We start from the raw sequence: 25,943 nt of genomic DNA on the forward strand, positions 1-25,943 counted from the left end.
ACATCAGATGAGTATGTATAATTGAAATTAGCTAAACATAGCATACGACTTTATACTTAGATGAAGTATATCATTCTCCATTAAATATTAGCATTTTTTGAGCAAGTTGCAAATTCTAATTCTTAACTTTCGTTGCGCTTTATATAACTCTTATATTTCTTTTGCCATTTTTCAGATGACGATAATTCAGAGGAGACTGACGAAGAAGAAGAGTTAGCTGCAATGCAGCCAGCTGCTGAGCAGGAATTCAAGCTTGACGACTTTATTAAACGGTATGATTTCTTAATATAATTCTTCTTTGCGATTAAGCAAAGTGGAATTCTGGTAAACAAATTAGTTAATATTCCTTAATTATAAAGTATGATTTATTAATTTTAATTCTTGTTTCATCTTAATAATTAACGCGCAGTGAGCTATTGACACGCCGGCACGCAAATCATATTTGAATGCGAATATGTAAATGCATGTTCAATAATTATCATTTCAATTCACTACATGAATATGCAAAATGGTTATTATATTAAAGATGCTGAAGCGACAGATATGAAATGCAATTTTTTCTCTATATTAACTACAATTGATAACAACAAATGCTCTGAAGAAAATCAATTGTACAAACACAATATGCTAAGAAAAGAATCATCTTTGCTCATTAAACTCTCTGGGCCGTTACTAATCACCCTAATTTTACTCCAAAAGTACGGGAGCATTTTTCTCAATGCAGAAACTTATTGGAAATGAAATTTAAATATTACAACGTTATGAATTAAACAACCATGAGTGCTTTTGTGACCTCCTTCTAGATTTAAAGTGGAAGTATTGTTCCAGAATTTCCCTTATGCTTCCCTGGAAAGCAGTACTCGTACATAATACTATGCAGGTGTATCATTACAGCGCATTCCTAAAATACGCCATTTCTCAGTTTCTGCTCTGATGAACCCTAGTGGGCCTAACAATGCAGGTTGCTTAGCAACCGTTGCTCTAAGTCTTCCTGCATGAATTTTAATAGAAGGTAGCGTCTGAAATGTAATTGTAAAGCTCTAAGGAGGTGATTTGGAGTAAAGTTATGTTTCATCTTACTCCGTATCCTTTAATCTGTCTTAACCTTGTTGAAAGCAACTCCAAATGTCATATGATATCCAGGAGTTTATTTCCTTAGTTCTTTTCATATCCAGTTTCAACATGCACATCGCGTTTGTGAATATTAGTTTTTGTAGTTATCTTTTTTTTTTTCTCTTAAGATCTTGATAATATGTGTTGGTGCCTGCCGAAGCGATTACATTATTTTGAAATATGGAAAAGGAATGCAAGGAGATAGACGAAATTATTTTTGATTGTGCTGATTCTCATTATTTCTCTTTTATAAGCAACCAGTTTGGTACTTATGTTGATGAAAATGTTGCAAACTGTGTAGTGGCGATAAAATAACATACTAATTGGTAGTAGATCACATCCGTATTGCACGTTTTCTTTGTTATAAAGGTTAAATGGATGAATCATAAATACTAGTCTTTGCTAGGCATAATTTGATACTGTTTAATCTGTACAGGGTATTTGGTTAGTGTCACCTGTCGATAATCAAATGATACATTTTCTCATTTGATTATTAACGTGCTCTTTGACGGAATAATGTCTGCCACGTGTATATTACTGAATTTGTTGTTATTTTAAGTAGAAGTAAGGGAAATTGGGAATAACGCATATTCTTTAAGAGCAAAAAGGTACTGTTAATCTTAGGGTGGAATCATATGTACATGAAAATTAGAACGGTTGGATATAATGCTTGAATGTCACAGAGATGAATTTTTCAATTTTAATAATGTGAGCCATAACTGACGGATATGATTATAGAGAGTTTGACATGGGAAATAGAATGTTTAATAACGAACGGATGGATTAAACTTTCATAAATTGCATGGCATCATAGTTTAGAATAACCTTACCTTTGTGTAAACGGAACTAATGCGTTATCATTTCAGTTCTTATCGCAGTTTGGTTATTATTATTATAAAGTTGACTTATTAATTGGGGAAAATCAGACTTAGACATTAATTCCAACATTAATTTCCACTCTACACAGTCGAAGTCTTTGGTATAGTCAATAAAGTATAAGTAACGAGGATTATTGAATTCTTTTGATTTCTCAATAAGGGGTTAATGTTTGATTTGAGATTTAGTCTCTGGTGTCTCTTCCCTTCATGAATCCAGCCTGTTCTAAAGAGATATGAACCTTTAGATGATTATTAATTATTTCTTCCTTTTTCATGGATTAGAATAAAGATTGTCTTCACCCAGTCCATCGTACAGACGCCATGAGCCTAAATTTGATTGTATAATCTCAGCATTAATTCAGTCCCTGTTCTGCCAAGGCTTTTATCATCTCAGTATAAATCCCATTATTACTTGCTGCTTTTACAGATATTTTTTGACCCTTCATTATCTACTGTATCTTAATTTCTGGGGAGATCTTCACCGTATTGATTGATCAGTTGATTAGTCTTCGATATAATGCTAACGGGTGAAAAATAAATAGAAAGCTAATTTTGCATATAACTGTAGTTATCTTTCAATTTGAGAAACTGGTTTTCTATATGACGAGAAGCCGTCTCGACTTTTACAACATGCGTTATTTATTATACGGCTCCATTGACTAAAACTGTGTTTTGAACTAATATTCAACTCGATTAATATCCTGATAAAATCTCAAGCACTTTTATTATTACCTAATAAAGGAATATAATAAAAGTAATGAACTTTTAGATTTTGCAGCGTAAAATCCCCTGAACTGAGATATTTTTGACCTGTAATAAATATTCCTGGATACTTTTTTTTTTATGAGAACGGCTTCATCCTACTCTGTGCTTTAGTTTATTACTGTACAATTGGAACATATCCAAATTATCTTGTTCGCCAAGAGACGTCACTGAATTATCTTTTTGTTTCTCTTATAGGATAAACAGAAGTATAATAGGATTTTGCTACTTTTCTCCTTATTCATTGCTGTTGGTTTCTTTGTATGTTAAATTTAACCCTATTATTCATTTACCACTCTGCATTTTATAGTGATCAAAAAGGATCAGTGTACAATTCGCAACTTTAATCCTGAAGAGTAATAATTTATATTTTAGTATGCCGTGCATCGAATTCTGCGTCGTTTAACTGTTGGAATTTATTGGACAGTCGCTGTTCAGGTATAAAGGATAAATTTTATTTCTTCTGGAAGGTAACATCCGTTTGATTTATATCAGTGCAAATAAAGAATCTCATGTTTTCCGTGGAAAAAGTTTAATTATCAAGCCAAAACATGCTTATCAGGCTTTCATACCAGAAGGTTCTCAGAAAGCCCAAGGGAGACACGAACATTTAAAAGATAAACACACAAGAAAAGAAAACAAATAATGAAACCGAAATGCTTTTGTATGTATGGAAAAATTGCTATATTTATTAATAACCTAAATTTACTAATTATTAATTATGAAATTCTTTCCGTGAAGTACTAAATACTTTTACTCTGTAAGATTGGACGCTGTGATATTCACAGAATTGCTACAGATTTGCTTTAATGATGTGTTCATAGTTTTCTTACCTCTCTCTCTCTCTCTCCAGAAATAAGTACGGTAATAACTCGCATATTTCTCATTGTTAATTTATTTTCTATCGTAATGCATGAAACACGCAATGATTTTCTTTATGATACCGACCAACTGGAATTTTTTGAAGTGAATCCAAACCATGAGAAGTCGTAAGCGTACAGTACATTAGTATACCGTGTGTAGGCTATGGGTTAGATAATTTCGAAATCTTGCTCTAGAAACAAACATGGAACTTTTCACACTTCTTAAGGCTCATTTACTACCTTAAAGCCATTCACAAGCATCCATGCTCCGTGTGATTCGAATCTGCCTGTTGGTCGACAAGCGATGGTACTAACTAGGTTGTTAGTTATTATTATTTTTTCCACTCAGACTTTGTGAAATACTTCTTTGCCCCTCTCTTATAATGATGTGGCAGATATGTAAATTGCATGCGCTCGCATCCACACAAAAATAGATTACAAAACTAGTTCGAGTCCTTCTACTTCAAAGAACAGCGATCCTGCAGCGACTCTTTCAAGGATGTGTAAATTGGAATACTCGCTGGCTTAAAAGAATATGTCATTACAGTACTCGCTAGGATTCAAAAATACCAGCATTATAAGGGTTTTTTGATCCACTCATTCGTAGTGGCAGTTATTTACGATGGTTGATTAACTACATGTTTTTACGAAGTGCAGAACATGAAAAATTCCAATATTGATCCTCAAATAACAATGGCCCGGTTTTACAACAAGAAATCGGAAGTGGATTATAGCTGTGACTTCTCAACCGACGAACTGTTACTTTTATTTTTTACTCTAAAATTATTACAGTATTCTAGAAATAAGAAAAATCTAATCCAGTTGATTTGCACCAATGAAACAAGTCTGAGGGATCTAAAAAGTACGCTGAGTGTCGCAGAGCATTCTAATCAAAAGACAGAAGGCGTTTTCAAATGGAAAATTCCTCTCTGTATGGCTGAAAACCGGCGGAAATGTTATTTCCTGTTTTTATTCACTTATCTCCCTTCTTTTCCCCCCCACACACATCCAAACACGACTACTGAAATATGCTAAACTGCCTCAATAAAGCAGGGCGACTTCATTAGCTTTTGAAGACGTGTTTCACAATTTTGCATTTGTTCTGAATGACCAAGTTGGCAAAGTTCTCTCCATTTCTTCCTGATTTTCTATTTCATCTTTCAGCCAACGAAAGTCTTTTTGTCTAATGCGGTTAGTTTGGTTCCTTCTCACGATGTATGCTGATTGCGGCACACTTGCAGACTTTAAGAAACATCACATGGACCCCCCCCCCCCCTACCGTAATTACATACACTACTGGTATAAATAAATTTTGTTTTTCTTTCCTCTTGCATAGACTGACTTAAAACGTGAATTTGAAGACAACGGAAAAGATTTAATCTAGAAAATTTAGTGCAAAAGAAAAAACCGCAGTACTTTCAGATGTGAAGATTATCAATCATATTGAACCTACAAAAAAAGAAGAAGAAGAGTGAGAGAGAGAAAGATTCTTTGATTAATTGCGAAAAACCTTAATAATACCGATTTCTTTAAGTTAACGTAATTGAATCATTTGACTGGACATTTCTTCACTGTTTTAGAGTTAGTGGATTTCTCGTAGATTCGCGTCTATTTTGCTCCGTTCTCGATCTTTCGTGAAGATAATGTAACAAGAGTGTTGCTTCCATATAGGCCTAGAGGCTTTTTTTTTTTTTTTTTTTTGATCCAAGCATGAAGGACCAATAACTGTCGTATGGCTCCAATGTAGGCATTTGTAACAGATGACGCTTCTTATTTTTTTCCTTCTTTCCCAGACGTATTCGCACAGGTGACTGCACTGGTTGTTTGCAAGCTGTGTAAGTACTGTGTTGCTTGAAATTTATCGTGAGGAGCTTAATAGCCGCAAGCAACTTCGGAAAAAAGAAAAAAAAAAGGCATGACAGCTGTGTTTGCCTTTAACGATTAACTAGCAGTAATCTGAAGCTATTTACATATTTCAGATGTATAGAAAAGATGCGATTCTCCAATTCAAATGAAAGGAATGAATATTTTAAATTATTTCGAACTTTTTGTTAACACAAGCAGTGAAAACATCAAAAAAAATGTAAATAAATAAATAAATAACAAAGGTGCATTTCAAACAATAGTCTTAATATATAGTGATATTGTTCATTATGGCATTGATGGACTTAGCAGTGTACGTAGTAGACAGTTTATTTCCTTTCATTTGAACACATTTTATATCACTTACGATCGTTTTTCTTAATTTTTCCAATAGAAATGGACCAATTTAGATGGTTTGACAAATTGCAGTTGAGATTGTAAATATTATTTTTCTGGAATCTTGAATTTTTCGTCGCGTTTAACATACAAACAGACTGGAAAAACATGCAGATTACAACTACTCGCCTACTAGCTTTGATTGTTTTGGAAAAATGCCTAACTTAAAACAGTCATCCAGCCACTTCTAAATATCAAATGTCATTAAATTGCTCCACTCAGAGAGGAGATATTATTTTGTATAATTCCGACTTATTTTGCCATTCAAATGGTCCAATTTAAAACAAAATTTTATGACGCGGAAAATTTTAGTAGAAACCTAGCTAATTAGTTTTAGTAATATATGGCCAGACACTGACAGAATGGATGTAATAGGTGTTTATGTATTTTGCTAAACATATTAAGAACGTTTCTTAATTAGTACTTTCCTCGTTTCATCTGATTGTTAGAATTATGGGAAACCAATATTTGTAATTTTCCCCCTGATAACTCATTCTATGGCCGTGATTGGTTGAATAAGCGAATAGTTCTTAAAAATCGGTTATATCTTGTAATGATAACGCCTGAGTCACTTGGAAGGAAGTTTTTTCAGTAGGTCTAAAACTAATTTGAATCTCCATGATCTGCGAAATCATGGAGATTCGAAGATGGAATTTAAGGATTTGGCAAAAGTAAACGTATTTTTTATATAAAAATTTCTTCATGGGCTTTAACATGTCGACAGAACTTTTAGTTTATTATAGCATATGATTGTATGATTGTAATAGACGGTATTCTCTTTTGACAATGTTTTCTGTTCAGTTTTGAAACTAAAGAGAGTCAATGAATATGAAAGTCATAATCAATGAAATTACTTCTCTAAAGATAATTAAAAGTGCTCATAGTAACGATACCATTTATTTAGAAAGATCTGGTTTCGAACTCCGTGCGAAATGCGGGTAACTGTTAAAATGGGGGCCCCCCCAAGATGAGTTAGTCGGTCTTTGAGGAAGCAAAACCGACACGGTTTTGCTTCCTCAAAGCAAACAGCCTGATTACGGAATATACACATTGACAGATTCAACTAACTATGGGGATAGGAATACCACCTAATTCGCAAACATTACGTTTATGAAAGCAAAGTTCACTTGCTCGTATCAGAAGATGGAGAATAGGATGATGTGCAAAAATTTAATAATGAAATAATACTTTTGTATTACAAAAAATGTTGATATTTTGTGTGTCTCATGCACATAATATAATAGAAACCACTCTTTCAAGAATTACGATAATTGGAGGGGGGACTTGCAACGGTTGTTGAAGTTCCTCGCCATGTAAAGAAATTCACAAACCATGCCGTCATTGGAATTCGAACCCGCAACCTGATGATGGAGAGCGGCCAACTAGATCCATGTTAATTACCCGATAATTACTGCTTTAATCCTTGATCTGGTGTTAATGTAAATTTCTCACTTCGCCAGTTTGCAGTTGCCTATAGTGTGCCTTTTCGGCACGTATTTACCGCGCAGCGGCATACTTTGTTGTTCAAACAACAGAGCAATCTGCTGGATAAAATACCCATAATCAGCTTCCTTCGTTTTTTTTTTTTTGTCCTGTTCTGTGGTTTCGAAATGAAAGTATGACTATAGCATAAAAATAGCATATTATCCTTTTCGCTTTAAAAAAAAAAATGGCAGTAAATATCATACCTGAGAATAGACCTGTCTTTTATAGTATTGCAATTTATATTAATGTCATACTTAAAAAAAAAAAAAAAAACTAACGAACTATTGCTCATTAAAAATGCTTTAGAAGCTTTATTTTTGCAAACTAAGCCTAAATCATAAAGTGGAACTTGTTATTCCCCATCCCTCTTTTAAACTTTTTTTTTTTTTTTGGCTTATGTGCATTATAACCAATATCGATGTTCTCAGATAAATCAAACGACCAAATCTTTTAACAATGATACTTCAAGCTGATACTACAAGGTCACTCCGCCCCAAGCATAACATCAAGTCAAGCGTTTCTAAAGGTCGACGAAAACTTTTGCTGCTAGCACTCGCATTAGACCTTAGAATCTTGGGTCTTGTTTCCATTAATTTATCAAATAATGTGCGTTAAGCCTGACTAGTACTTCATCATTTGCATGTAATCTAATGAGAAGTTTAATTTCAGAACTTGGCAGAGAAAATCTTTTAGATAATGTTGACGGAGTAGGAAGAAAATAAAAATTTTGCGCAAGTATGAATATTTAACAGCGAATTATGCAACTCCTAATTCTGCGAGTAGTTAAATAAAGCGTATATGTTATTGAGATGGTAGCTAAGCGGATTATATCTTCTTACGAGACATCCACTTAATTCTCGAGGATGATAACAGTGTTTTTGAAGCGTAACTAGCAGACATCCACTTTGTTTATGCATATGTATAGATGCTATCCTTCCTGACTGGAGTATTTGAACAGGTTTTTCAGTGTACCATGTTTTTTTATTTTTTAATTTCATGCTCTTGTGTAGATTAGTATATTAGCTGTGACTGCAGTTGTATACTTGGTGTCCTTGGGCATCGGCTTCACACCACTCAAAACCGTAATCCCATGATGTGATACAGAAATGTCAGACTAAAAAAAGATTTAAATTAACTTGAAAATTAACTATATCGCTATGAAAAGTCATTAAGCTTCCTCTCTAGTGAACTCATGTGATGTTCCTCTTGAATATAATGAGTTAGATCACAGTTACTGCCATGTGGAAGTTTAATTAAAGAAAGGTTTAAATATTTTTTTGAAATCTTTGTAGGTCCTTAAAAGAATTCTCTACATGTCTCCTTCTTTGTACCGCGAAACGCCAAAATTATGCCGGTACTTAAATCGGTGCAAAATGTTAAAAAGTTTGTTTTAAATTTACATTAATCATAAAATACTTATACCTGTATATTATCGCGTATAATGTGAAAAATTTATGGTAAAAAATACTACTTAAAGTTAGGGGTTCGCATTATATGCGGATTCTAAAAAATATAACATCTTATTAGACTTGGACACACAATATACACTACATAATGCCTATGCAACCAAATCTACTTGACCCACTCGCATTCGGCGACCGAGCGCGCATCGTATCTGCGCATAAAGCTACTTACATTACTGGCATTATGCGCAGATACGATGCGCTCTCCGTCGCCGAATGATAGAGCACAGTTAGGTATATCGGTTTAACCACAGTTCATTTTAAATATTATTCGTTAAACAAACACCTAGCCTGAAAATGAGCCAACAGAAACGTAAACGTTCATCTTTTGAAGCAGGATTTAAATTGCGTGTCGTGCAGTTTGCAGAAGAACATAATAACAGTGTTGCTATGAGAGAATTTCGTGTAGCAGAGAGTAATATTAGACTTTGGCGTAAGCAAAAAGACAGTCCTGAAAAAATCCCCAAAACGAAACGTGCCCGGTCATGGAGATGTAGCATCCTTTCCAGAACTCGAAGAAGAGCTAAATGAATGGATTTTGACGCAACGACAAGATGGCATTATAGTAACAAGAAATGCAATTCGTTTTCGAGCTCTACAACTCAAGAATGGTAAATTCAAGGACACACCAAGTGTTTCATCTTTTCTTGCTTCGCCTGGGTGGGGCAACAGATTTATGGAACGCAAAGCATTAACATTACGACACCGAACAAAAATTGCGCAGAAGTTACCAAAGCAGCTTGAAGAAAAAGTGGTCCTTCCATAAATTTATCATAAAATTGCGGAAGTGTCACGGATATGAACTTTCCCAAATTGGCAATATGGATGAGACACCCATGTACTTTTTGATATGCCTGGGAATCGAACATTAAACTCAGTTGGTGAAAAGGGTGTCTTCATAAAAACAACGGGACATGAAAAAATGCATTTTGCCGTTGTTCTAGCATGCATGGCAGATGGAACCCAATTAAAGCCCACCGTGATATTTAAAAGAAGAAAATTCCGAAGCATATGAAATTTCCACCAGGTGTAATTGTTCGCGCCAATCAGAAAGGTTGGATGGATGAAGAAGATGTACAATTGTGGCTGGATCAAGTATGGAACATACGTCCAGGTAGCTTGTTACGTCAACAAAGCATGCTAGTCTGGGATATGTTCCGGGCGCATTTAACAGAGGCAAGCAAAGAGAAAGCACGTGAGCTACGTACAGACCTAGCAGTCATACTGAGTGGTCTAACTTCCGTTTTGCAGCCGCTTGATGTCAGCTTGAATAAGCAATTTAAAGATCACTTACGTGAAAAATGGATGCCATCTGGTTTGGTGAAGATGACAAAGGGTGGGAATTTTCAGAAGCCTGAGATCAACCTAGTCACCAGCTGGGTTAAAGAAGCATGGGATTCGATACCATCTGAAATGATTCAACGCTCATTTCTTAAATGTCGAATAAGTAATTCAATGGATGGATCCGAAGATCACGTTATATACGAAAGCGAGGATGACGCACAACAAATTGGAGAGCATGAAGACGATGACGACAACTGCTAACTGATGACGCAATCCCTACAGATGAATTTATAAATGAAATGTTTGACGACTCAAAAGATGAAGAAGAATTTAAATGATTTGACATTTTGTTTTAAAATAAATATTTCTTTCGTTAATTCGTATTGTATTATTTATAATGTTATGGAACAAGATTAACAGATCTCATTATACGTGGACATGGCATTTTAGGGCTAGTTTTCAAACAAAATTTCTAGTTCGCATTATACGCGATAATATACGGTAATTAAAATATCATGAAATCGAACCACGACGAATCAGAAATAACCCTACATCTCTTAAGTTGAAAAGGAACATGCTATCGATGAGATTTAACTAAAATATTTTGTTTAGTTCCCATCTTCAAGAGGAGAAGCAGAATCATGATTTCAATTAGTGTACTTCAGTACTTGCACTTCATTTCATTCATGGCGTAAAGATAGATTCGTGGATTGATTGCATTGTACATATAAAGGATATTCAATATTAATAAATGTATGAATCGATGTGTAAAAATCTTTTAATAGCAACTCCCCATACGCTCTCACATATTTGCGAATCTTCACAGTGCTTATGGAAGAACTACATGATGGCCTTTGTGTGTAGAAAATATACCTAAGTATGATTTTATAAGAGTTTCTTAGCAAAAGGTGGGCCAACTGACCTAAAAACACATTGATGTTAGTCGTTGCCATAGCTGCCTCGACAAATTCGCAATAGTTATAAGTATTTAGGCGACATTATCATATAATACGTGTTAGCATTTTTCACCTCTGCGGCAATGGTTCTGCCCAGAACACGTGTGTATTTGTTGGTCATAAATTTTTAATTTAAAAATACAGCAGCACGGATGTTCTTCTGATTATTTCGTTTTGTAAAGTTTTTAATGTCAAATATTTCAATACATAATAGTGATGATAGCGTGGTGTTTTATTTCAAACAGGTATCATTTAGTGTCGCCTTAATTCTTTTCATATGCATATAATGCCCCCTTTAGCTGCTTTTGGCGAACGGTGGGCGGAATGTGTATATTGTGTATATATACACACACACACACACACACACACACACAATTACCAATATTTGTCCGTACACTTTAGCAATTTACAGTTGATACCAGCAGGCGAACTCTAATATCGGGTATGCTCACCTTTGGCCTTGATCACCTCCTGCACTCTTTAGGAGGAGGTGATGGATTTCAACCAATGTGCGGCAGACATCAGATGGATTTTGTCTTTATTCCTTCATCAAACCAGCACTGAGTTCAGCGACAGATCGAGAATGCTGCTGTGGATCGCAATCGCGTCTCTAATTCGTCCCGCAGGTGTTCATTGGGGTTGAGGTCAGGACTCTGCACAGGCCAGGGCAGTTATTTAACACCTATCTCTTCATACCATTCTATAACAACTGCAACTCTGTGGCATGGGACATTATCGTCTTGATAGTAACACAAGACCGTTCCATAAAAATTCCGCAGTGTACGCAGCACCTGATTATCCAGAATATCAAGGTACTGAGCTGCCTTCATGGAACCACAGACAGCGACCAGTGGTCCCACTCCAAACCAGCTGAATGCAACCCACACAATTACTCCTCCACCACCAAACTTTACTGTGGATACAACACACTGTGGTAACAAGCGTTCACTAGGCTGCCTTCACACCCACACCCTCCCATCAGACTGGAAACAGATGAACCTTGCTTCCTTGCTCCACAGTACCATTTTCCATTGGTCAGTTGTCCAGTTCATGCTCTTTGCACCACGCCAGACAAGCCGCCTTGTATGTTTGGCCTGTGTGGCGCTGCTCTTCCTTGGAAACCTGGTGAATGGAATTCTTTTGTACAACTCACCATGGTGAAACTCTTCACGGATGGTCTGTGCCGATTGTAGCGGGTTTTTGCGTGCCACCCGTTTTAACACACTCCTTTTTCTGTCAGTCATTTTCGACGGCAACCCCGAGTGTTTTTCTTGCACTAGTGACGCCGGAATGTCTCTATTTGTTGATCATATCGCCACCCGTTGATTTTGGATGCACCAGTTGAGCGGCAATGGCACGTATGGACATGTCACCAATGTGACAGCCCACGATGACACCTCTCTCGAAGCCACTGAGTTCACGTCGTGTTGCCATACCGCCTATATTCAACTGCTCCGGTGAAACACTGCTTCCTACTATGGGTACGCCGGTTTTTATGTTAACAGACCTGGAATGTTCCATAACTTCAAATAACAGGGGTATCCGGACAATTATTGGTAGTAGTGTATGTGTGCGTGTTTAGAAGTGCTCTGTATTTCTACAGAATCAGTACATTTTTATCTGTGGCAGAATTATGTGAAAACATTAGGATTTTCTTAGCATACTGTGGTGGCGATCATGGAAATAGTTATTCTTGTTGTCTCAAAAATTCAGTGCAGTTTCAAGAAAGAAATCCTTAACGGTAATTGGATAGAACGTGTTCCATCATATAAGAAATAAACTGTCAAAAAAAAAAAAAAAGGCAGAATCGAAATCGAATAACCGTGTATGCTGAATTTAAAAACATGTCGCTCGTAAGATCAAATTTTAATACTTTTGAAATGATATATATATATATATATATATATATAGAGAGAGAGAGAGAGAAAGTTTTTTACCTTGGGTGTAATATACGGTAAAGATATCAAGAAATTTTATATACTTGGTTTTAATCCTTTTTCCAACTAAGCAAAACAAAGTTTTGCGCGTGAAATATATATTTACGTCTGAGCTACTTGCATATAGAGGCTAAAAATTCCAATTATGCATTGCATTATACGCGCCTGAAAGAGGTGTGCTTTGCATTATGGGATACATACTAAGGCAAGTGATATGAAGTCAGCCTCTATATACAAGTAGCTCAGATATGAATATATTTCACGTGCAGAACTTTGTTTTGCTTACCTGGGAAAAGGATCAAAACCAAGTATATAAAATTTCTTGGTATCTTTAATATATATATATACAGTAAAACCCCGAAGTTACGCGGTAGGTGGGACCAACAAAAAGCGCGTAACTCGGTGTATAATTTTGCTTGTAATTTATATATACAAATATACAATTGGGACCAAAGGTTTACAAAAACACCTACATTTTTTAAGAAATATAATCATAATTGTAGTTTTTCGTACATAAAAAAAGAAGTTATTTCGATGTCGATGATTTCATAAAATCTAATAGATTCGTCTGGCGGCATAATGTCTTTTTCTTGTCACGCAAAATTTCTTCATAATTAATGATTTTTTTATTCCTTGCCTTGTGGCTACAATTCGTTCCTCATTAGAATCTATGTCCTCCAAAATCTGTAAACCTTTCTTTTATGATTGTTCTTACTGTGGATTCCTGTAGATCGAACTTCTTTGCTAGCTCACAAATTTTCATTCCGCCTTCAAAATCCTTAATAATGTTGAGTTTTGTTTCCAAAGTCAATGTTTTTCTTTTCTTGCTAGCAGTAGAAGAATCGGACTTGCTTCTTTTGGATGACATTATTATTCTTTATGTGATAAAATTTTTTATCAAGAACATAACATTAAAAAATCGCAAGGTATGTAGACTATAAAAATCGTGTATGAATAGAGACCGCGCGAAACACGTCAGTGCTTGTTCACAGCATGTGCGACACTGGCGAATGCGGCCGGCGCCTGAAAGATACGACTAGTGGTGAGGCGGGACGGGAATACATACATATAATAAACCGCGTAACTCCGGATTCGCGTAAGTCGGGGTATGACTGTATATATAGCGCTATAAGAAATCCCAAGGTATGCGCACTATTCCTACCTTAAATATTTATATAAGGTTTTGAAGTGAAATAACCCGCATAAATAATATATTTTTTATGTTAGTGTCTATTCAAACCTCTTGTAATACTGAGTGTTATAGAAACGAAGCTTTTTATGTATATTCCATATTCCACCAAGATTCCATATTCCATATGTATATTCCATATTATACCAAGATTTCAGGAAACGAACAGTTCTATTGTAAAGAAGGGCTTGAATTAGCTGTTAGGGATTGAAATCACATTAGAATTGTTTCATTTAGACGAGGAAGTATAATGCGAATCTCTGGTAATGAACTTAAATCAGAATTCATTAAAATTCAACAAATGAAAAGCATAAAGGCGATTCATATTCTTAACATGAGTAACATGTCTTTGCTTGTGATAAAGGGATTTTGGTAAATGGCATTCATTCGATTTCGTTGTCTAATTATAGAAATTTAAATTATCTCCAAAGGAAACAGTTATAGTGCGTGTAAAATAATACTTTCATGCAAAATTTAGGAACCAATCGGGGGGAGGGGGGGGGGGCAGAGGCGGAATTTTTGCAGTATATGTGCTAAAATAAAGCAGTAAAAATCTTTATTTCTTTGTTTTTCGTGCTCCGGAAATGTTATGCTGACTGTGCGTGTACCTATAAAGGCTCTACTGTTAATTGAGTCTGGGAACAGCGACAATACTACCAAGTCTCAGTGTTAATTCGAAGATTAACGAGTGCAACATCGGCAGGTATAATTATGATTGCATGGGTCTCTCTCTCTCTACACACACAGTCCTGATCTATATTCGATTTTCAATGCCAGACCTTCACAGAAAGCTCTGAAAGGGAATTATTTACTGTTGTATGAGAAAATGCAGTGCATGGTTAGAGACTTCTCATGCAGCAGCCAAAAACATTCTAGAAATAAGATGTCATATTGCTAACTATAGGCAGCGAGACATGTTCCAATATGCAGTGCATTTTATTTAGGTGAAGGTTTTATGTTTCATAAAAGGAAGGAACCCAGTCGTCTCATACCGAGAGGACAGGGTTCCTTCAGACTCTCCTGCGTTACACAGTAAACGAGATGGAGAACACTGGCATTTCACAACATGATGCATGCATCGCATGGCTTTAGTTGTGGCTATCCAGCAAAAAGCAGCATCCGATATCACATTTCATTTGAACGACCGATTCTTATGCGCTATTTCCATGAACGATGATTTAAATATGATATTCTTCCTATCAGTAGAATGAAAAAAAGACCTAATTTAAGTAATTTAGTACCGATAAATTGTCCTACGAAAAGCCATATTATTTGTTCAAGTATTACAGGCTACTCATAAAATGATAAAACTCTCTTCTAAATCCCTTTTGTCAAAATTTATTTAAAATTAACAGCAAAAGTTGAACAAAGGAAAGAAAACAAGTGTCTTTTGTCTAGGTATTATAGAAACCGCTGAGTTGATATGGAATATAAAAAAAAAAGTAGAGAGCGAGTTATGTACAGCATTCTGCTATTTAACTTAGACAAAAGACTGAATTTTCCGATACAGGAAATTCTATTGAAGGTAACGGATGTAACAAACGCGTCAGCCTTATAAGACGAGTATTGTATTCAATGAATAGTTTATTACAGATAAGCAATAAAGAAAGAGGGAAGAGCAAGCCCTTTGCTGCGTAAATGTCATTCTTTGAATGGAGTATGAAATTTATATATATTAAAAATAATCGATTGTTGCCGTTTGTGTGAATCATGGTAGAGAACAAAGTACTGCAATGACCAGTTAAACTGACCACTTAACTATTACTACTTTGAGAGTCATCTAGATTTATCAGAATCACTTTTTTTTCTTTTTAATCTGATGTAAGATACTCCAACAGATTTGTGTAGGAAACATGTGCTTACTGAAAAGTGCTATAATCAAAAATTGTTTTCTATATAATCTCCAGGTAATGTGTAGATGATTTGCCTACACGTTTTTGGATTCCATTGTATTACAAAATAAGTTCCATTCTCAAATTTCTGTCCATTACTCATCCGTTATTTCATTTTGTTGAAATCACATTAGGGGCACAGAATGTCCTCTCGTCGAATAATTGTTTCAGCACTTTGGCCAAACATAAAATTAACAACGTAGTAGTTTGATTACCGGAAATAATCAAGAGAAGACATCCCATCTATAACGCATATTTGATGAATTAAATGCAAATATTTCATTAGTTCAAATGGAGTTATTGACTAATGATGATAATTTCCTCGGGAACTTGTAATTTCTGAACCGGAAATCATTAATGATGAGAACGGAACTGTTGGTTAGTTGAGCTGGAGATGATAATTGTCTGTTTCACTACTTGAAATATCTGAACATCACTTTTGGAATGAGTTTTTTTTTTTTTTTTTTTTTAACGTAAAGAAAGATACCACCCTACTGACTTGTTTCAGGCTTCATTAGAAAAGTGTAATTATTTTCGAAGTCGACACAAATGGCTCATTTTTTTTTCCAATAATTAAAGTTTTAAAGTGTGAGTGACATTTTCGGTGACAATTTCTTATCAGTTAGGATGTTTGTTTGTTTTTTTCCGGACCAAATTAAAACTCTGTGAGTTTTAATTCCGTCTTGGAAGCTAACTTTTATAAAAGCATTTCAACTAAAAGTGAGATAGTTGATATCATCCAGAGATGGATGGATTTTCATTCCTCATAAACATGCAAACCAATTAAGAGAGTGCACGCAATTTATAGAATTAATAATACACTCCCACGTATCAGCTGCTTAAGGTCACATCCGGAAGTGCTAGGGTTTTTCCTACCTCAAAACGCAAGAGGAGCACATGCAATTTACATATACAATATAATACTCTGTCCTCATAGCCTTAATTGCTTCAGGCCGCAATTCGAACCAACCAATCAGTGTAATCATAAATAATGAGAACAACAATAAGCGTTGTACATCCAAAGTATCTCTACTTGTGCATCTTCATTTAAGTCCACTTATGAACCATATTGAAAATTGTAGATGTTCAGTGAATTTAACGGAGAGGTGCCTCATTGAATTCGGATGAAAATCGGAATTTTATCCCAGTTTAATTAAAGGATAATTTTGAATTATCCCAATTTAATTAAAGAATAGTTTTGAATTAGAAAGCAGTCATTTCCGATTTTAAAAAAATATATTAGGATGAAAGAATTTTAATAATAATTCAAATGTCCTACACCAGAATCATCTCTTTTTACCCATTCTGCAAGCGCCTCTCGTAGTCTGGTCCGACAAAAGTGCATATGTGGCATTTTTAGGTTGAAAAACACATGGGTTCAATTCTTGTCACTGACCTGACAGATATTTCTGCGAAAGAAAAGGACCTTTTTCATTTGAAGGTAAGTTAGCCATTCTCATAACGGGGAAGGTTAACAGGATTCTTCCTTCCTTCTCGAATAACTTTGATGAAAAAATTGCGCAACTAGATAATTTGACCAAAAAACATACAGTGAAGTCAGACGAGAAATATCGGGGCTTATAACAGGCCTACTATGGGTAGGTGGTTCGCATGCATAGTATTGGTTCTGAGTAGTCAGAGATAGAGAACTTGGATCTGAGCTGGTAGGACTCCTTATATAGCACCTGATTAATGACTAAACTATTGGAACCTAATTTTCTGGGGCTGGGCGAAATCGGGGACCTGATATAAGATGGTATCTGGGTAATTGATAAATAGATGGATACCAAATTGTCTTTAGGACCATCATCCGACCTCTTTCAATACTGAATTATAGTCCATGCAATCCCTTTTGATGAACATGGAAATCTTACCTCCCTTCAGTCTTCTGTCATTTGTATTTCATTTTCGAAATACAAAATTATACTACTTAATACCGTGTGCATGCTTCTCTTGAAATCCTAATAAGCTCCGGACGGTGTCACACCACCACTTGTCTTAGGCAAGTATGCATTCCCATATAACTGCTATAAAGTGTTCAAGTTAAGCAAAATTTTCTGTTTTTTTTTTTTTTTTCGTGTAAGCAGAAAATTTATTGGTTCTTTACATATAATTTTTGTTTCATATCACTTCTGCCATCTCATTAGAACGAATCTTTAAATTTCTGATCGAACCTTTCTTCTGCATGTGATCATCCAATGTAGTCTACTCTCAATCAGCTTGTAAATCGCTTTACTGCAATATGCCTTTCTGCTGGCCTGATTGGCCGAACGGTAGTCCATCCACTGTCCAGTCAACAGGCTATGGGTCTTCTACAGTGAACGTAAAATGAGATTAATTGTAGAAGTTTCAATAATCCTCAATGCGGTTTCTTAACAATAACTGCGATGATTTTTCTTCTCGTTTCGTGTAACCTCTTCGTAAACAAAATATAAGCATCGCAGTGTTTGAAGAACTCTGGCTTATTTTTAATACAAAAAAATATATTCAAAAAATACAATCCTTTTAATATATGAATGGTTGATTGCTGCGAAACTTTTCATTGTTATTATTACGTGACAGCAGCCCAAGGGATTTTACTACATTCAAGCCGTTTTCTACTACTTAATCCTCCCATCTACACACCTACAGCCTACTAATAATGTTTCTTGTCTATAAATTGTGTGTTCTCTGGCTGATATTGCTGTATACGGACTAAATAACTGAATTTCCCAGTGAAAAAAAAAAAAAAAAAATTATTTATTCTAACCGCCGAAGAATGTCGTCCCCTAAAATAGTGACATCGTTTAACATGTTCATTGCCAATCACGCGATATCGCGCGATGCGAGTTCTCACCAAACGGCCGATCACGCGTTATCGCGTTGACGTCGCTAACTAAATAGAAAAATAAAAGCAATTTGGCCACCACACGAAATTCCAATTTTCAGCTTGGCAATGAACGATACGTGCGATGCGAGTTCTCACCAAACGGCCGATCACGCGTTATCGCGTGGACGGCACTAACTAAATGAAACGTGTAAAAAAATTTGGCCACCACACGAAATTCCAATTTTCAGCTTGGCAATGAAAGTGTTAAAGATGAGACTGAAGAAATGCTACCTCATTCCTGTCATTTAATAACCCCGAATTATTATTTTTTTTTATTATTATTAAGGGAATGTTATTAAAGTATTTCCGAACTTTTGAGGCAGAAAAATTTTAGAAAGATTTACATCCCTTATTGATGAATTATTCTTTTATTTTTATTTATTTCACCCATGGAAAAAAAAGGTTTATTAAGACACCAGGCATCATTTCATGCTACTTGGCCTCCATTGTACGACTTTGTCAAGTCGCGCAATAAAATTCATCTACTACCAAATTTTATTTTATGTTTCGAAAACTTTTATACATATAAAGCTGAAAACAAGTGCACAGTTATCCATACTTCAGTGAGATTCGAACTTACAGCTTGTCGATGGCTTTACCCTCTCGGCTACCGAAACCAGCAAGTATGACATATTTTTCGTTTATCGTGCGAGGTCTTTCTCTTCGACCACGATTTCGTTGTTGTTTTTGTCAGTTTATGTATGCCACATGATGGAGAATGTTTTATCCAATTCCCCATAAGGATTTTTGCTTTAACATTGTATTGGATTTTTTGCTACTAGTATACTAGTAACCGTTTCCATGGTTGCTCATGCAAATAAAATAGATAGGCACTAAACTCAGTACAGTAACAAGAAAATTCTTAGAGTATCTCTCTCTCACACACACACACATATATATATATATATTTTTTTTTCGACTTTCTGAGTTCATGTAAATTCCTAACTTCTGCTCTACATCATATCGATTTACTTTTGAAGTTATTTCCTCTCCTTTTTTTTTTTATATCACGTTTTCTAGAGTCATGTTTATTTATTGGTCATAAACTCGTCCATTATAAATGTGGAGAGATTTGAAAATAATTTTGAATGCAGAATTTTGTTTATTTATTTTTTATTGAATGTAACAAACTTTTTTGCCAGTTATTAACATTTCTGATCTCTGCTTTTTCAAGATATTACTGAAAATGTACTTAGAGAAAATTATTTCTCTTTTTGTTTATTTATTTTTTTTTATATTATACTCGTGCTTGGGTGGTCGTGTTGCTATAGAAATAAATCTTCTAATTGCAGTTAAAAATGCTCAGTGTATTTTTGTGTTATTGTATTTTATAGGTTGCAAGAAATTTCATATGCATGTTGAATATGCATTGATGCATTGTTTACTGAACTAGCTGACATTAAAAAAAAAGATAACGAGCGAATTGATTATCATCTCTGTGTTACTAGCCGCCCCCCTCATCTTAAATTAAATAATTCAAATAGATTTGCCTTAAGATTTTTGTAAAAATATATTATAATAATAAAATCATCTGCTTTATGCACTTACTGAAGTGTACACAACTCCGACTCGATTTCTACACTTCTCTCTTGGTAAAAGATGACTGTGATCACCTCGCACAATAATACATTTGCCACGAGACTTCCGATAATCGTACTTATGCTCCTGATTTATTTTTCCCACTGGAATAATCAGAAAAAGTCTTAACAGCTTGGATACGAGAAGGTCATCTGATCCTGAGAGTACTCGTCCAATTCTTCCCCCATTTCCAGTAACTTTGATTAATCCACTATTTAACCTATTTCTAAACAGACCTGTTACGCTCACTCCAATTCTTTCCAGAATAATATCGAACGAAATCCATCGATAGCCAAATTATATATTCATCACTTGAGAAGTCCCTCGTGAATCAGTGCTTATCATGGACACCCTACATTAGCCACCTCCAAACGAATGCCATGGAGATGTTTGTAGCTATTTGATCAGGCGGCTTGGACAAAGGTTTCCCGAGAACACTCCATCCGGAGTGTAGAAAGAAGCACTGCAGATATCCAGTCCGCTCTCTCTTATTGCTCATTTTTACGGCATTTATCTTCTTTTCTCTGATATAAAAGAAAGGGAAGCATGGCTGTAATGTCCTTTCTCAATTACGAAAATATGATTCATTTTTAAGTGATTGTCGCTGTTTGTTGCGTGTTTTGCAACATACATCATAAACTCATAAACTTTCTGAGATTATAAATGTATTTCTTTTGTAAAAACACGCACACACCTTAATATTGCTTATATGTTGAATATTTGAATAAAATGTAAAGCTCTTCGCAACGTGTGTGAATAAAGTACATGAAAATCTAACACAGTTGAATTTAAACATCGATTAATGAATCGAATTTCTTTTCTTTGTTTTAATGGCATTTCTCTTGAAATGTTGTTATAAGATAAAAAGTAAACCTGTCTAATATCTTTCATTGGCGATTATATAATTAAATATGGCCACGCTGTTTTATTGACATACCTTTAGATTTACCAGAGTTCGATTGGAAACAGAAGTGTAGAAAGGTGGTACAATGGAAAGTCAAGACGTTTATAGGGAGGGGGCGGGTGAACGAATTTAGAAGTTTTAAGCCTTCCATCTGCAGATTTCGGTGCTGTTTCTTGCACAGTATTTCCCCTAGGAATTGACCAAGGTGTATAATTCGTGACCAGTTCCTCTTCCAGAAGACTTTCATCTCTCTCTCTCTCTCTCTCTCTCTCTCTCTCTCTCACTCATAGCGTGGGACTTCGCATTTCAGATATTTCGTGCGCTACCCTGCCTCCACTTTTCTTGCCAATATCTTATCGATTTCAAGGTGGTCTTCACTTTCCCAGAACTGTCTGAAAGGCCGTTTTCGAACGCCAGGTAATGTAATTTCTGACTCTCTTCTTCCCTTCTTTCTTTCCTCTTTCTCTTCTAATGTAGGCTCGTGCCGGTGCACTCTTCTGTTTGCTCCACCTGACAGCTGTCTGGAGTGGCCCTTCCATCTCTCTCTCTCTCTCTCTCTCTCTCTCTCTCTCTCTCTCTGTATGATCGTTGATAAAGTTGCCTTCTTTATCGTTTTCAGGAGGAAGTGGGTAGGGACGAGCTCTTTGGAGGGGAAAAATTCAATGCTTTTCTAAGAAATTTGGCACTTTTTTTTTCTCTCTTCGTTCGTTATGTTACTGCTGGCCTTAAGTCGCTGCCTTTTTTTCCCACTGTGAGTGAATCCCGATCTCGAAAGATTGAATAATGCTTTCACTTATTCTGCTCCGTCTGCCTTGTGTCCGTTCGTGCACTGTTTGCCTGCTCAGTAGCTCTCTACGGGTAGTTATTGGAACGCTTTAAACAAATGGAAAAACTTTATTCAAATAAGAAAGATTTGGAAGCAAGGCCAGTGAAGAATATTTCTTTATTCTATAACCCTGTTTTATATACTAGCAGCGTTTATGTATCAGTTGAGCTGAATAAAAAAAATAAAAAAAAATCTTGAAGGTATTGTTTTAGGATTATAAAAACACTAACTGACGATACAGTCTTCAAGAGGATATTCTTTATTGACTAATGTCCATCCATCAGTTTTATTATGTATAGTATTGTGTTCATATTGTTACTATGGCTACCACTGCAGATTTCTTTGTATTCTGTTTCTCTTTTGTTGCTATTCCTTTAGAATATTCAAAGGCTCTTCTTACTTTTATAGCTTCTATTATGCTTGACAAGGTTATTGTGGGTCACTTTAGTTATTCTAACACGTATTACTATTGTGAGGTGGCTACTAATGAATCACATTCACACAGCATTGTCCCGAAATCTGTGATAGAGATTCTTGTGTCATCATGTGAGGAGTGTACGGTGAGTTAGTTGTTTCTTTTTTTTCCGTTTTTCCTCCATAAAATTAAAATTTCCATATATATGCATTGGACTGCTCTTTCCATTTATCTTTTATGTCCTATATGAACTCGGAGTTGATGTATAGATTTTTGTTTTGTTTTTTCAACCTGTCGCTCTCCTAGTATGTAGGATTTGCTTAACCTTATTTTCTTAGGTAACGCTATAGTACAGTGTTGGAGAGAACGGTCGATGGTGACACCGCATGTGGTCGGTTCGTTAGTCAGCACGAGGAAGTAGCTGATAATGGCTCGCGAGCAACGTATCAGAACGCTAACAAACAGTGGCGGAAAAGAAACGAACAGCTCTAGCTTTCTCCGCTCAAGTACACTTCGGGATTTTTCCCCCCCTTTATTTTACAGCTGCGGGATAGTGATGTGCGTGAATTGTACTTTAAAGACATTCCATCCTTGTCACCTATTTTATTTTGTCTTACTTTTTTTTGTGAAATAATCGGACTTGTCACTTCAGAGTTGGTCGAAGAAGTAAAAACTTGTAGTAATGAGATTGAGTCTGAAGAGATGACTTCAGTTTAAAAGAAGTGCTCTAGAGAAGAATTTTGAAGACGCTAATATAAAAGTTTCTTATTAATGAAACTTTTACGTTAGAAAAAGTTTTTAAGTACGTCTTGCTTCAACCTTTTGATTCCGTATTCGAAAAGTTTCAAGAGGAGAGAGAGAGACTGCTCGTTTAAAAAAAAAAAAAAATCTGCGGTTAAACAGAATGCTTGTAAATTGTAGCAAGAAAAAAAGAATATAGAAAAATGCGGAGTGTAATTCTATTTCAACAACAGTGATTGAATTGGCATTTGATTATAAGAAATTCTCCTTTTCATCGTCAAGTCGCAGACGCGAAGCTATTTCAGTTGTCTGAAATGAAAAGAAAGTAATACTATGTATCTGAAGCGAAATATTGACTATTGAAAATTAAACTCTGAGCAGTTTCAATCTATATTGAATGTAAATAGTTAGAGAAGCCTGCTTGCCTACTTCTGGTCATTTTATATACTCATCTAGATCGTTGGAGAATAAGTTGGTTATTATTAATTTCAGGACTGTTTGAGATTTATTTTCTCTCGTTATTTCCATTTTGATTGTGAAAGTAATTTGCAATTATGATAATTTTTTCGCTATAATTGCATTGATTTTATTCTCTGAATGACTAGAAATTGCGCGTGAATCATCTATGAAAAAACAGCATTCCATTACAATTCCATTTTATTGGCAGAAAGCGATTCACAATAATCAAAATAGCAATTTCTTCCTAACTTAATGAAATTTGATATTTAGGATTATTAAAATTTGTAGAGTCGTTTCGATTAGACTATTTTAATGGGAGAATTAAAATTGCCAAAAAACTACTCTAGGTTTACTTGTAATAATAGTTGTTTGATGATATTTTCGCTAAATGAAACGAAACTCTCAACCAAATTTTACATGGTGTACGTTGAAGCCTAATTGAGTGATGGGCTCATCACTGTCATGCTTACCTTCGTTTCTTCAGTACTTCAGTTACCAACAGAATAATCGTGGTGTTGAATATTAGCATTTCTTCTGTTTATACAATGTTTTATAGTTATTCTCTGAATATTTTAAATTCATTATTGCGAATAATCTTATTTCTGTTATACCTTCAGTCGCTGCTACTACGAAATAGGCTGTATCAAACAGTCGATTTTGTTAAATCAGTGAAAATCAAATGAAATACTTGCAAAACAAGACTTATACAGGTTAACATTAAATAAAATTTTAAATTGAAAGTTAAAGACAACAGAAAGACCAATCCTCGATTTTGAGTAATTAATACATGTTTTTGTGACTTCTTAGTAAGACAGTATAGGAATATCTTCTTATCTCATACTGTAAATTGCAAAAAAAAAAAAAAAAATTACCTTTCCGTTCAGAGGAATCTTTTGTAGTAATCACGGTGCACGCAACTTAGTTTCTATTTTTTAATTATTCACATTTAATAAAGAAAGTTGTCGGTATTTTATTTATTGCAACTAAATGACGACAAAACTGGATTCATTCGAAGAGAGATACACCAAGACTTATCGTGTTATTTCATTTACGTTGCTAGTGTATTCGCTCTCCAACCAACAGGCTATGGGTTCAAATCCCGTGAGCATCGATGTTTCTGAATTTCTTGTGGCTGATAAATTTCATCCCCCGGTGTGAGACCACCGGCCGCTTATTTGGGATCTGAATTGGCTTGATAAATCTCTAGAGCTAGGTTTCCGGATTATGTAAAAATAAAAAATTAAAAAAAAAACGAGAAATATATGAAATATTAATAAAATAAATAGAGGAAAAATTCTTTAACTCACCCACACTACGAATGTACTATAGGTTTACACAAAAACCTTTCGTGGGTGGTCACATAATATATATATATATATATATATATATATATTAATAATGAAACGAAATAGAAAATATTTGAGAGTAAGACAAAGAAAAATATATGTGATTTCAAGTAACTTGTTCAATGAACCACATTTCAAGACGCGTTGTAAACAAGTTGAAGCTTTACACATAACTTTAAAGTAACATAAAATTCCATCTTCCAAGCACAAATTGAAAGAGCCATTTTGCATCTACGCTTCTATTTACATGGTTTAAAAGGAAACAAAGCGCGTACTAAAAAAATAAAACAAATTAACAGTGTTTTTTCTTGGGTTTGAGGGGAGAAAAATTCAACAGTTTCTTTTTAACTCTTTCGTGTGTTGCCTGCAAGCAAGGCGAGATTACATTCCAAGTCATGCCTTTTGTTTCTCCCTAAGAAAACAAGGTACAGAAAACGGAACAGAAGGAAAGAAGAAAAAAAAATCTAAAACTTTGCTCTCACTTGTTAGCAACGTTTAAAACATTTCCAGTTGAGAAGATCAGAGAGTGTTAACTTCCAGCTGGAAGGCACAAGGCGTTCTTTCCGCCCGCTGGCTGATTCACAGCCGGAGAATGACCTGTCGGTCTCCTAGCTTCGGCTGACTCATGAAATATTGACCGCTTTTGCACGGCAGAGTGAAGAAGAACCTTCCTCGATCACAATGCGTGCTTACATTTCTGTCGATTTGAAATTTCGGTGGCTGA

General features: G+C 35.2%; 1 protein-coding gene across 3 annotated transcripts in view; it reads left to right on the top strand.

Annotated features, from left to right (window-relative positions):
* LOC150093816 (protein timeless homolog) overlaps nt 1-25,943 on the top strand; it is a 671,138-nt gene that overhangs the window by 458,730 nt on the left and 186,465 nt on the right. For all 3 annotated transcript variants that reach the window (XM_090412553.1, XM_090412554.1, XM_090412555.1), the window contains one exon: nt 176-272. In XM_090412553.1, coding sequence (XP_090268679.1) covers nt 176-272 — 97 coding nt within the window. The remainder of the gene's footprint in view (nt 1-175; nt 273-25,943) is intronic.

Source organism: Typopeltis vanoorti, chromosome 23 (genome assembly GCF_054136105.1).
Source record: "Typopeltis vanoorti isolate ZY-2024b chromosome 23, IOZ_Tvanoo_1.0, whole genome shotgun sequence".
Lineage (NCBI taxonomy): Eukaryota > Metazoa > Arthropoda > Arachnida > Uropygi > Thelyphonidae > Typopeltis > Typopeltis vanoorti.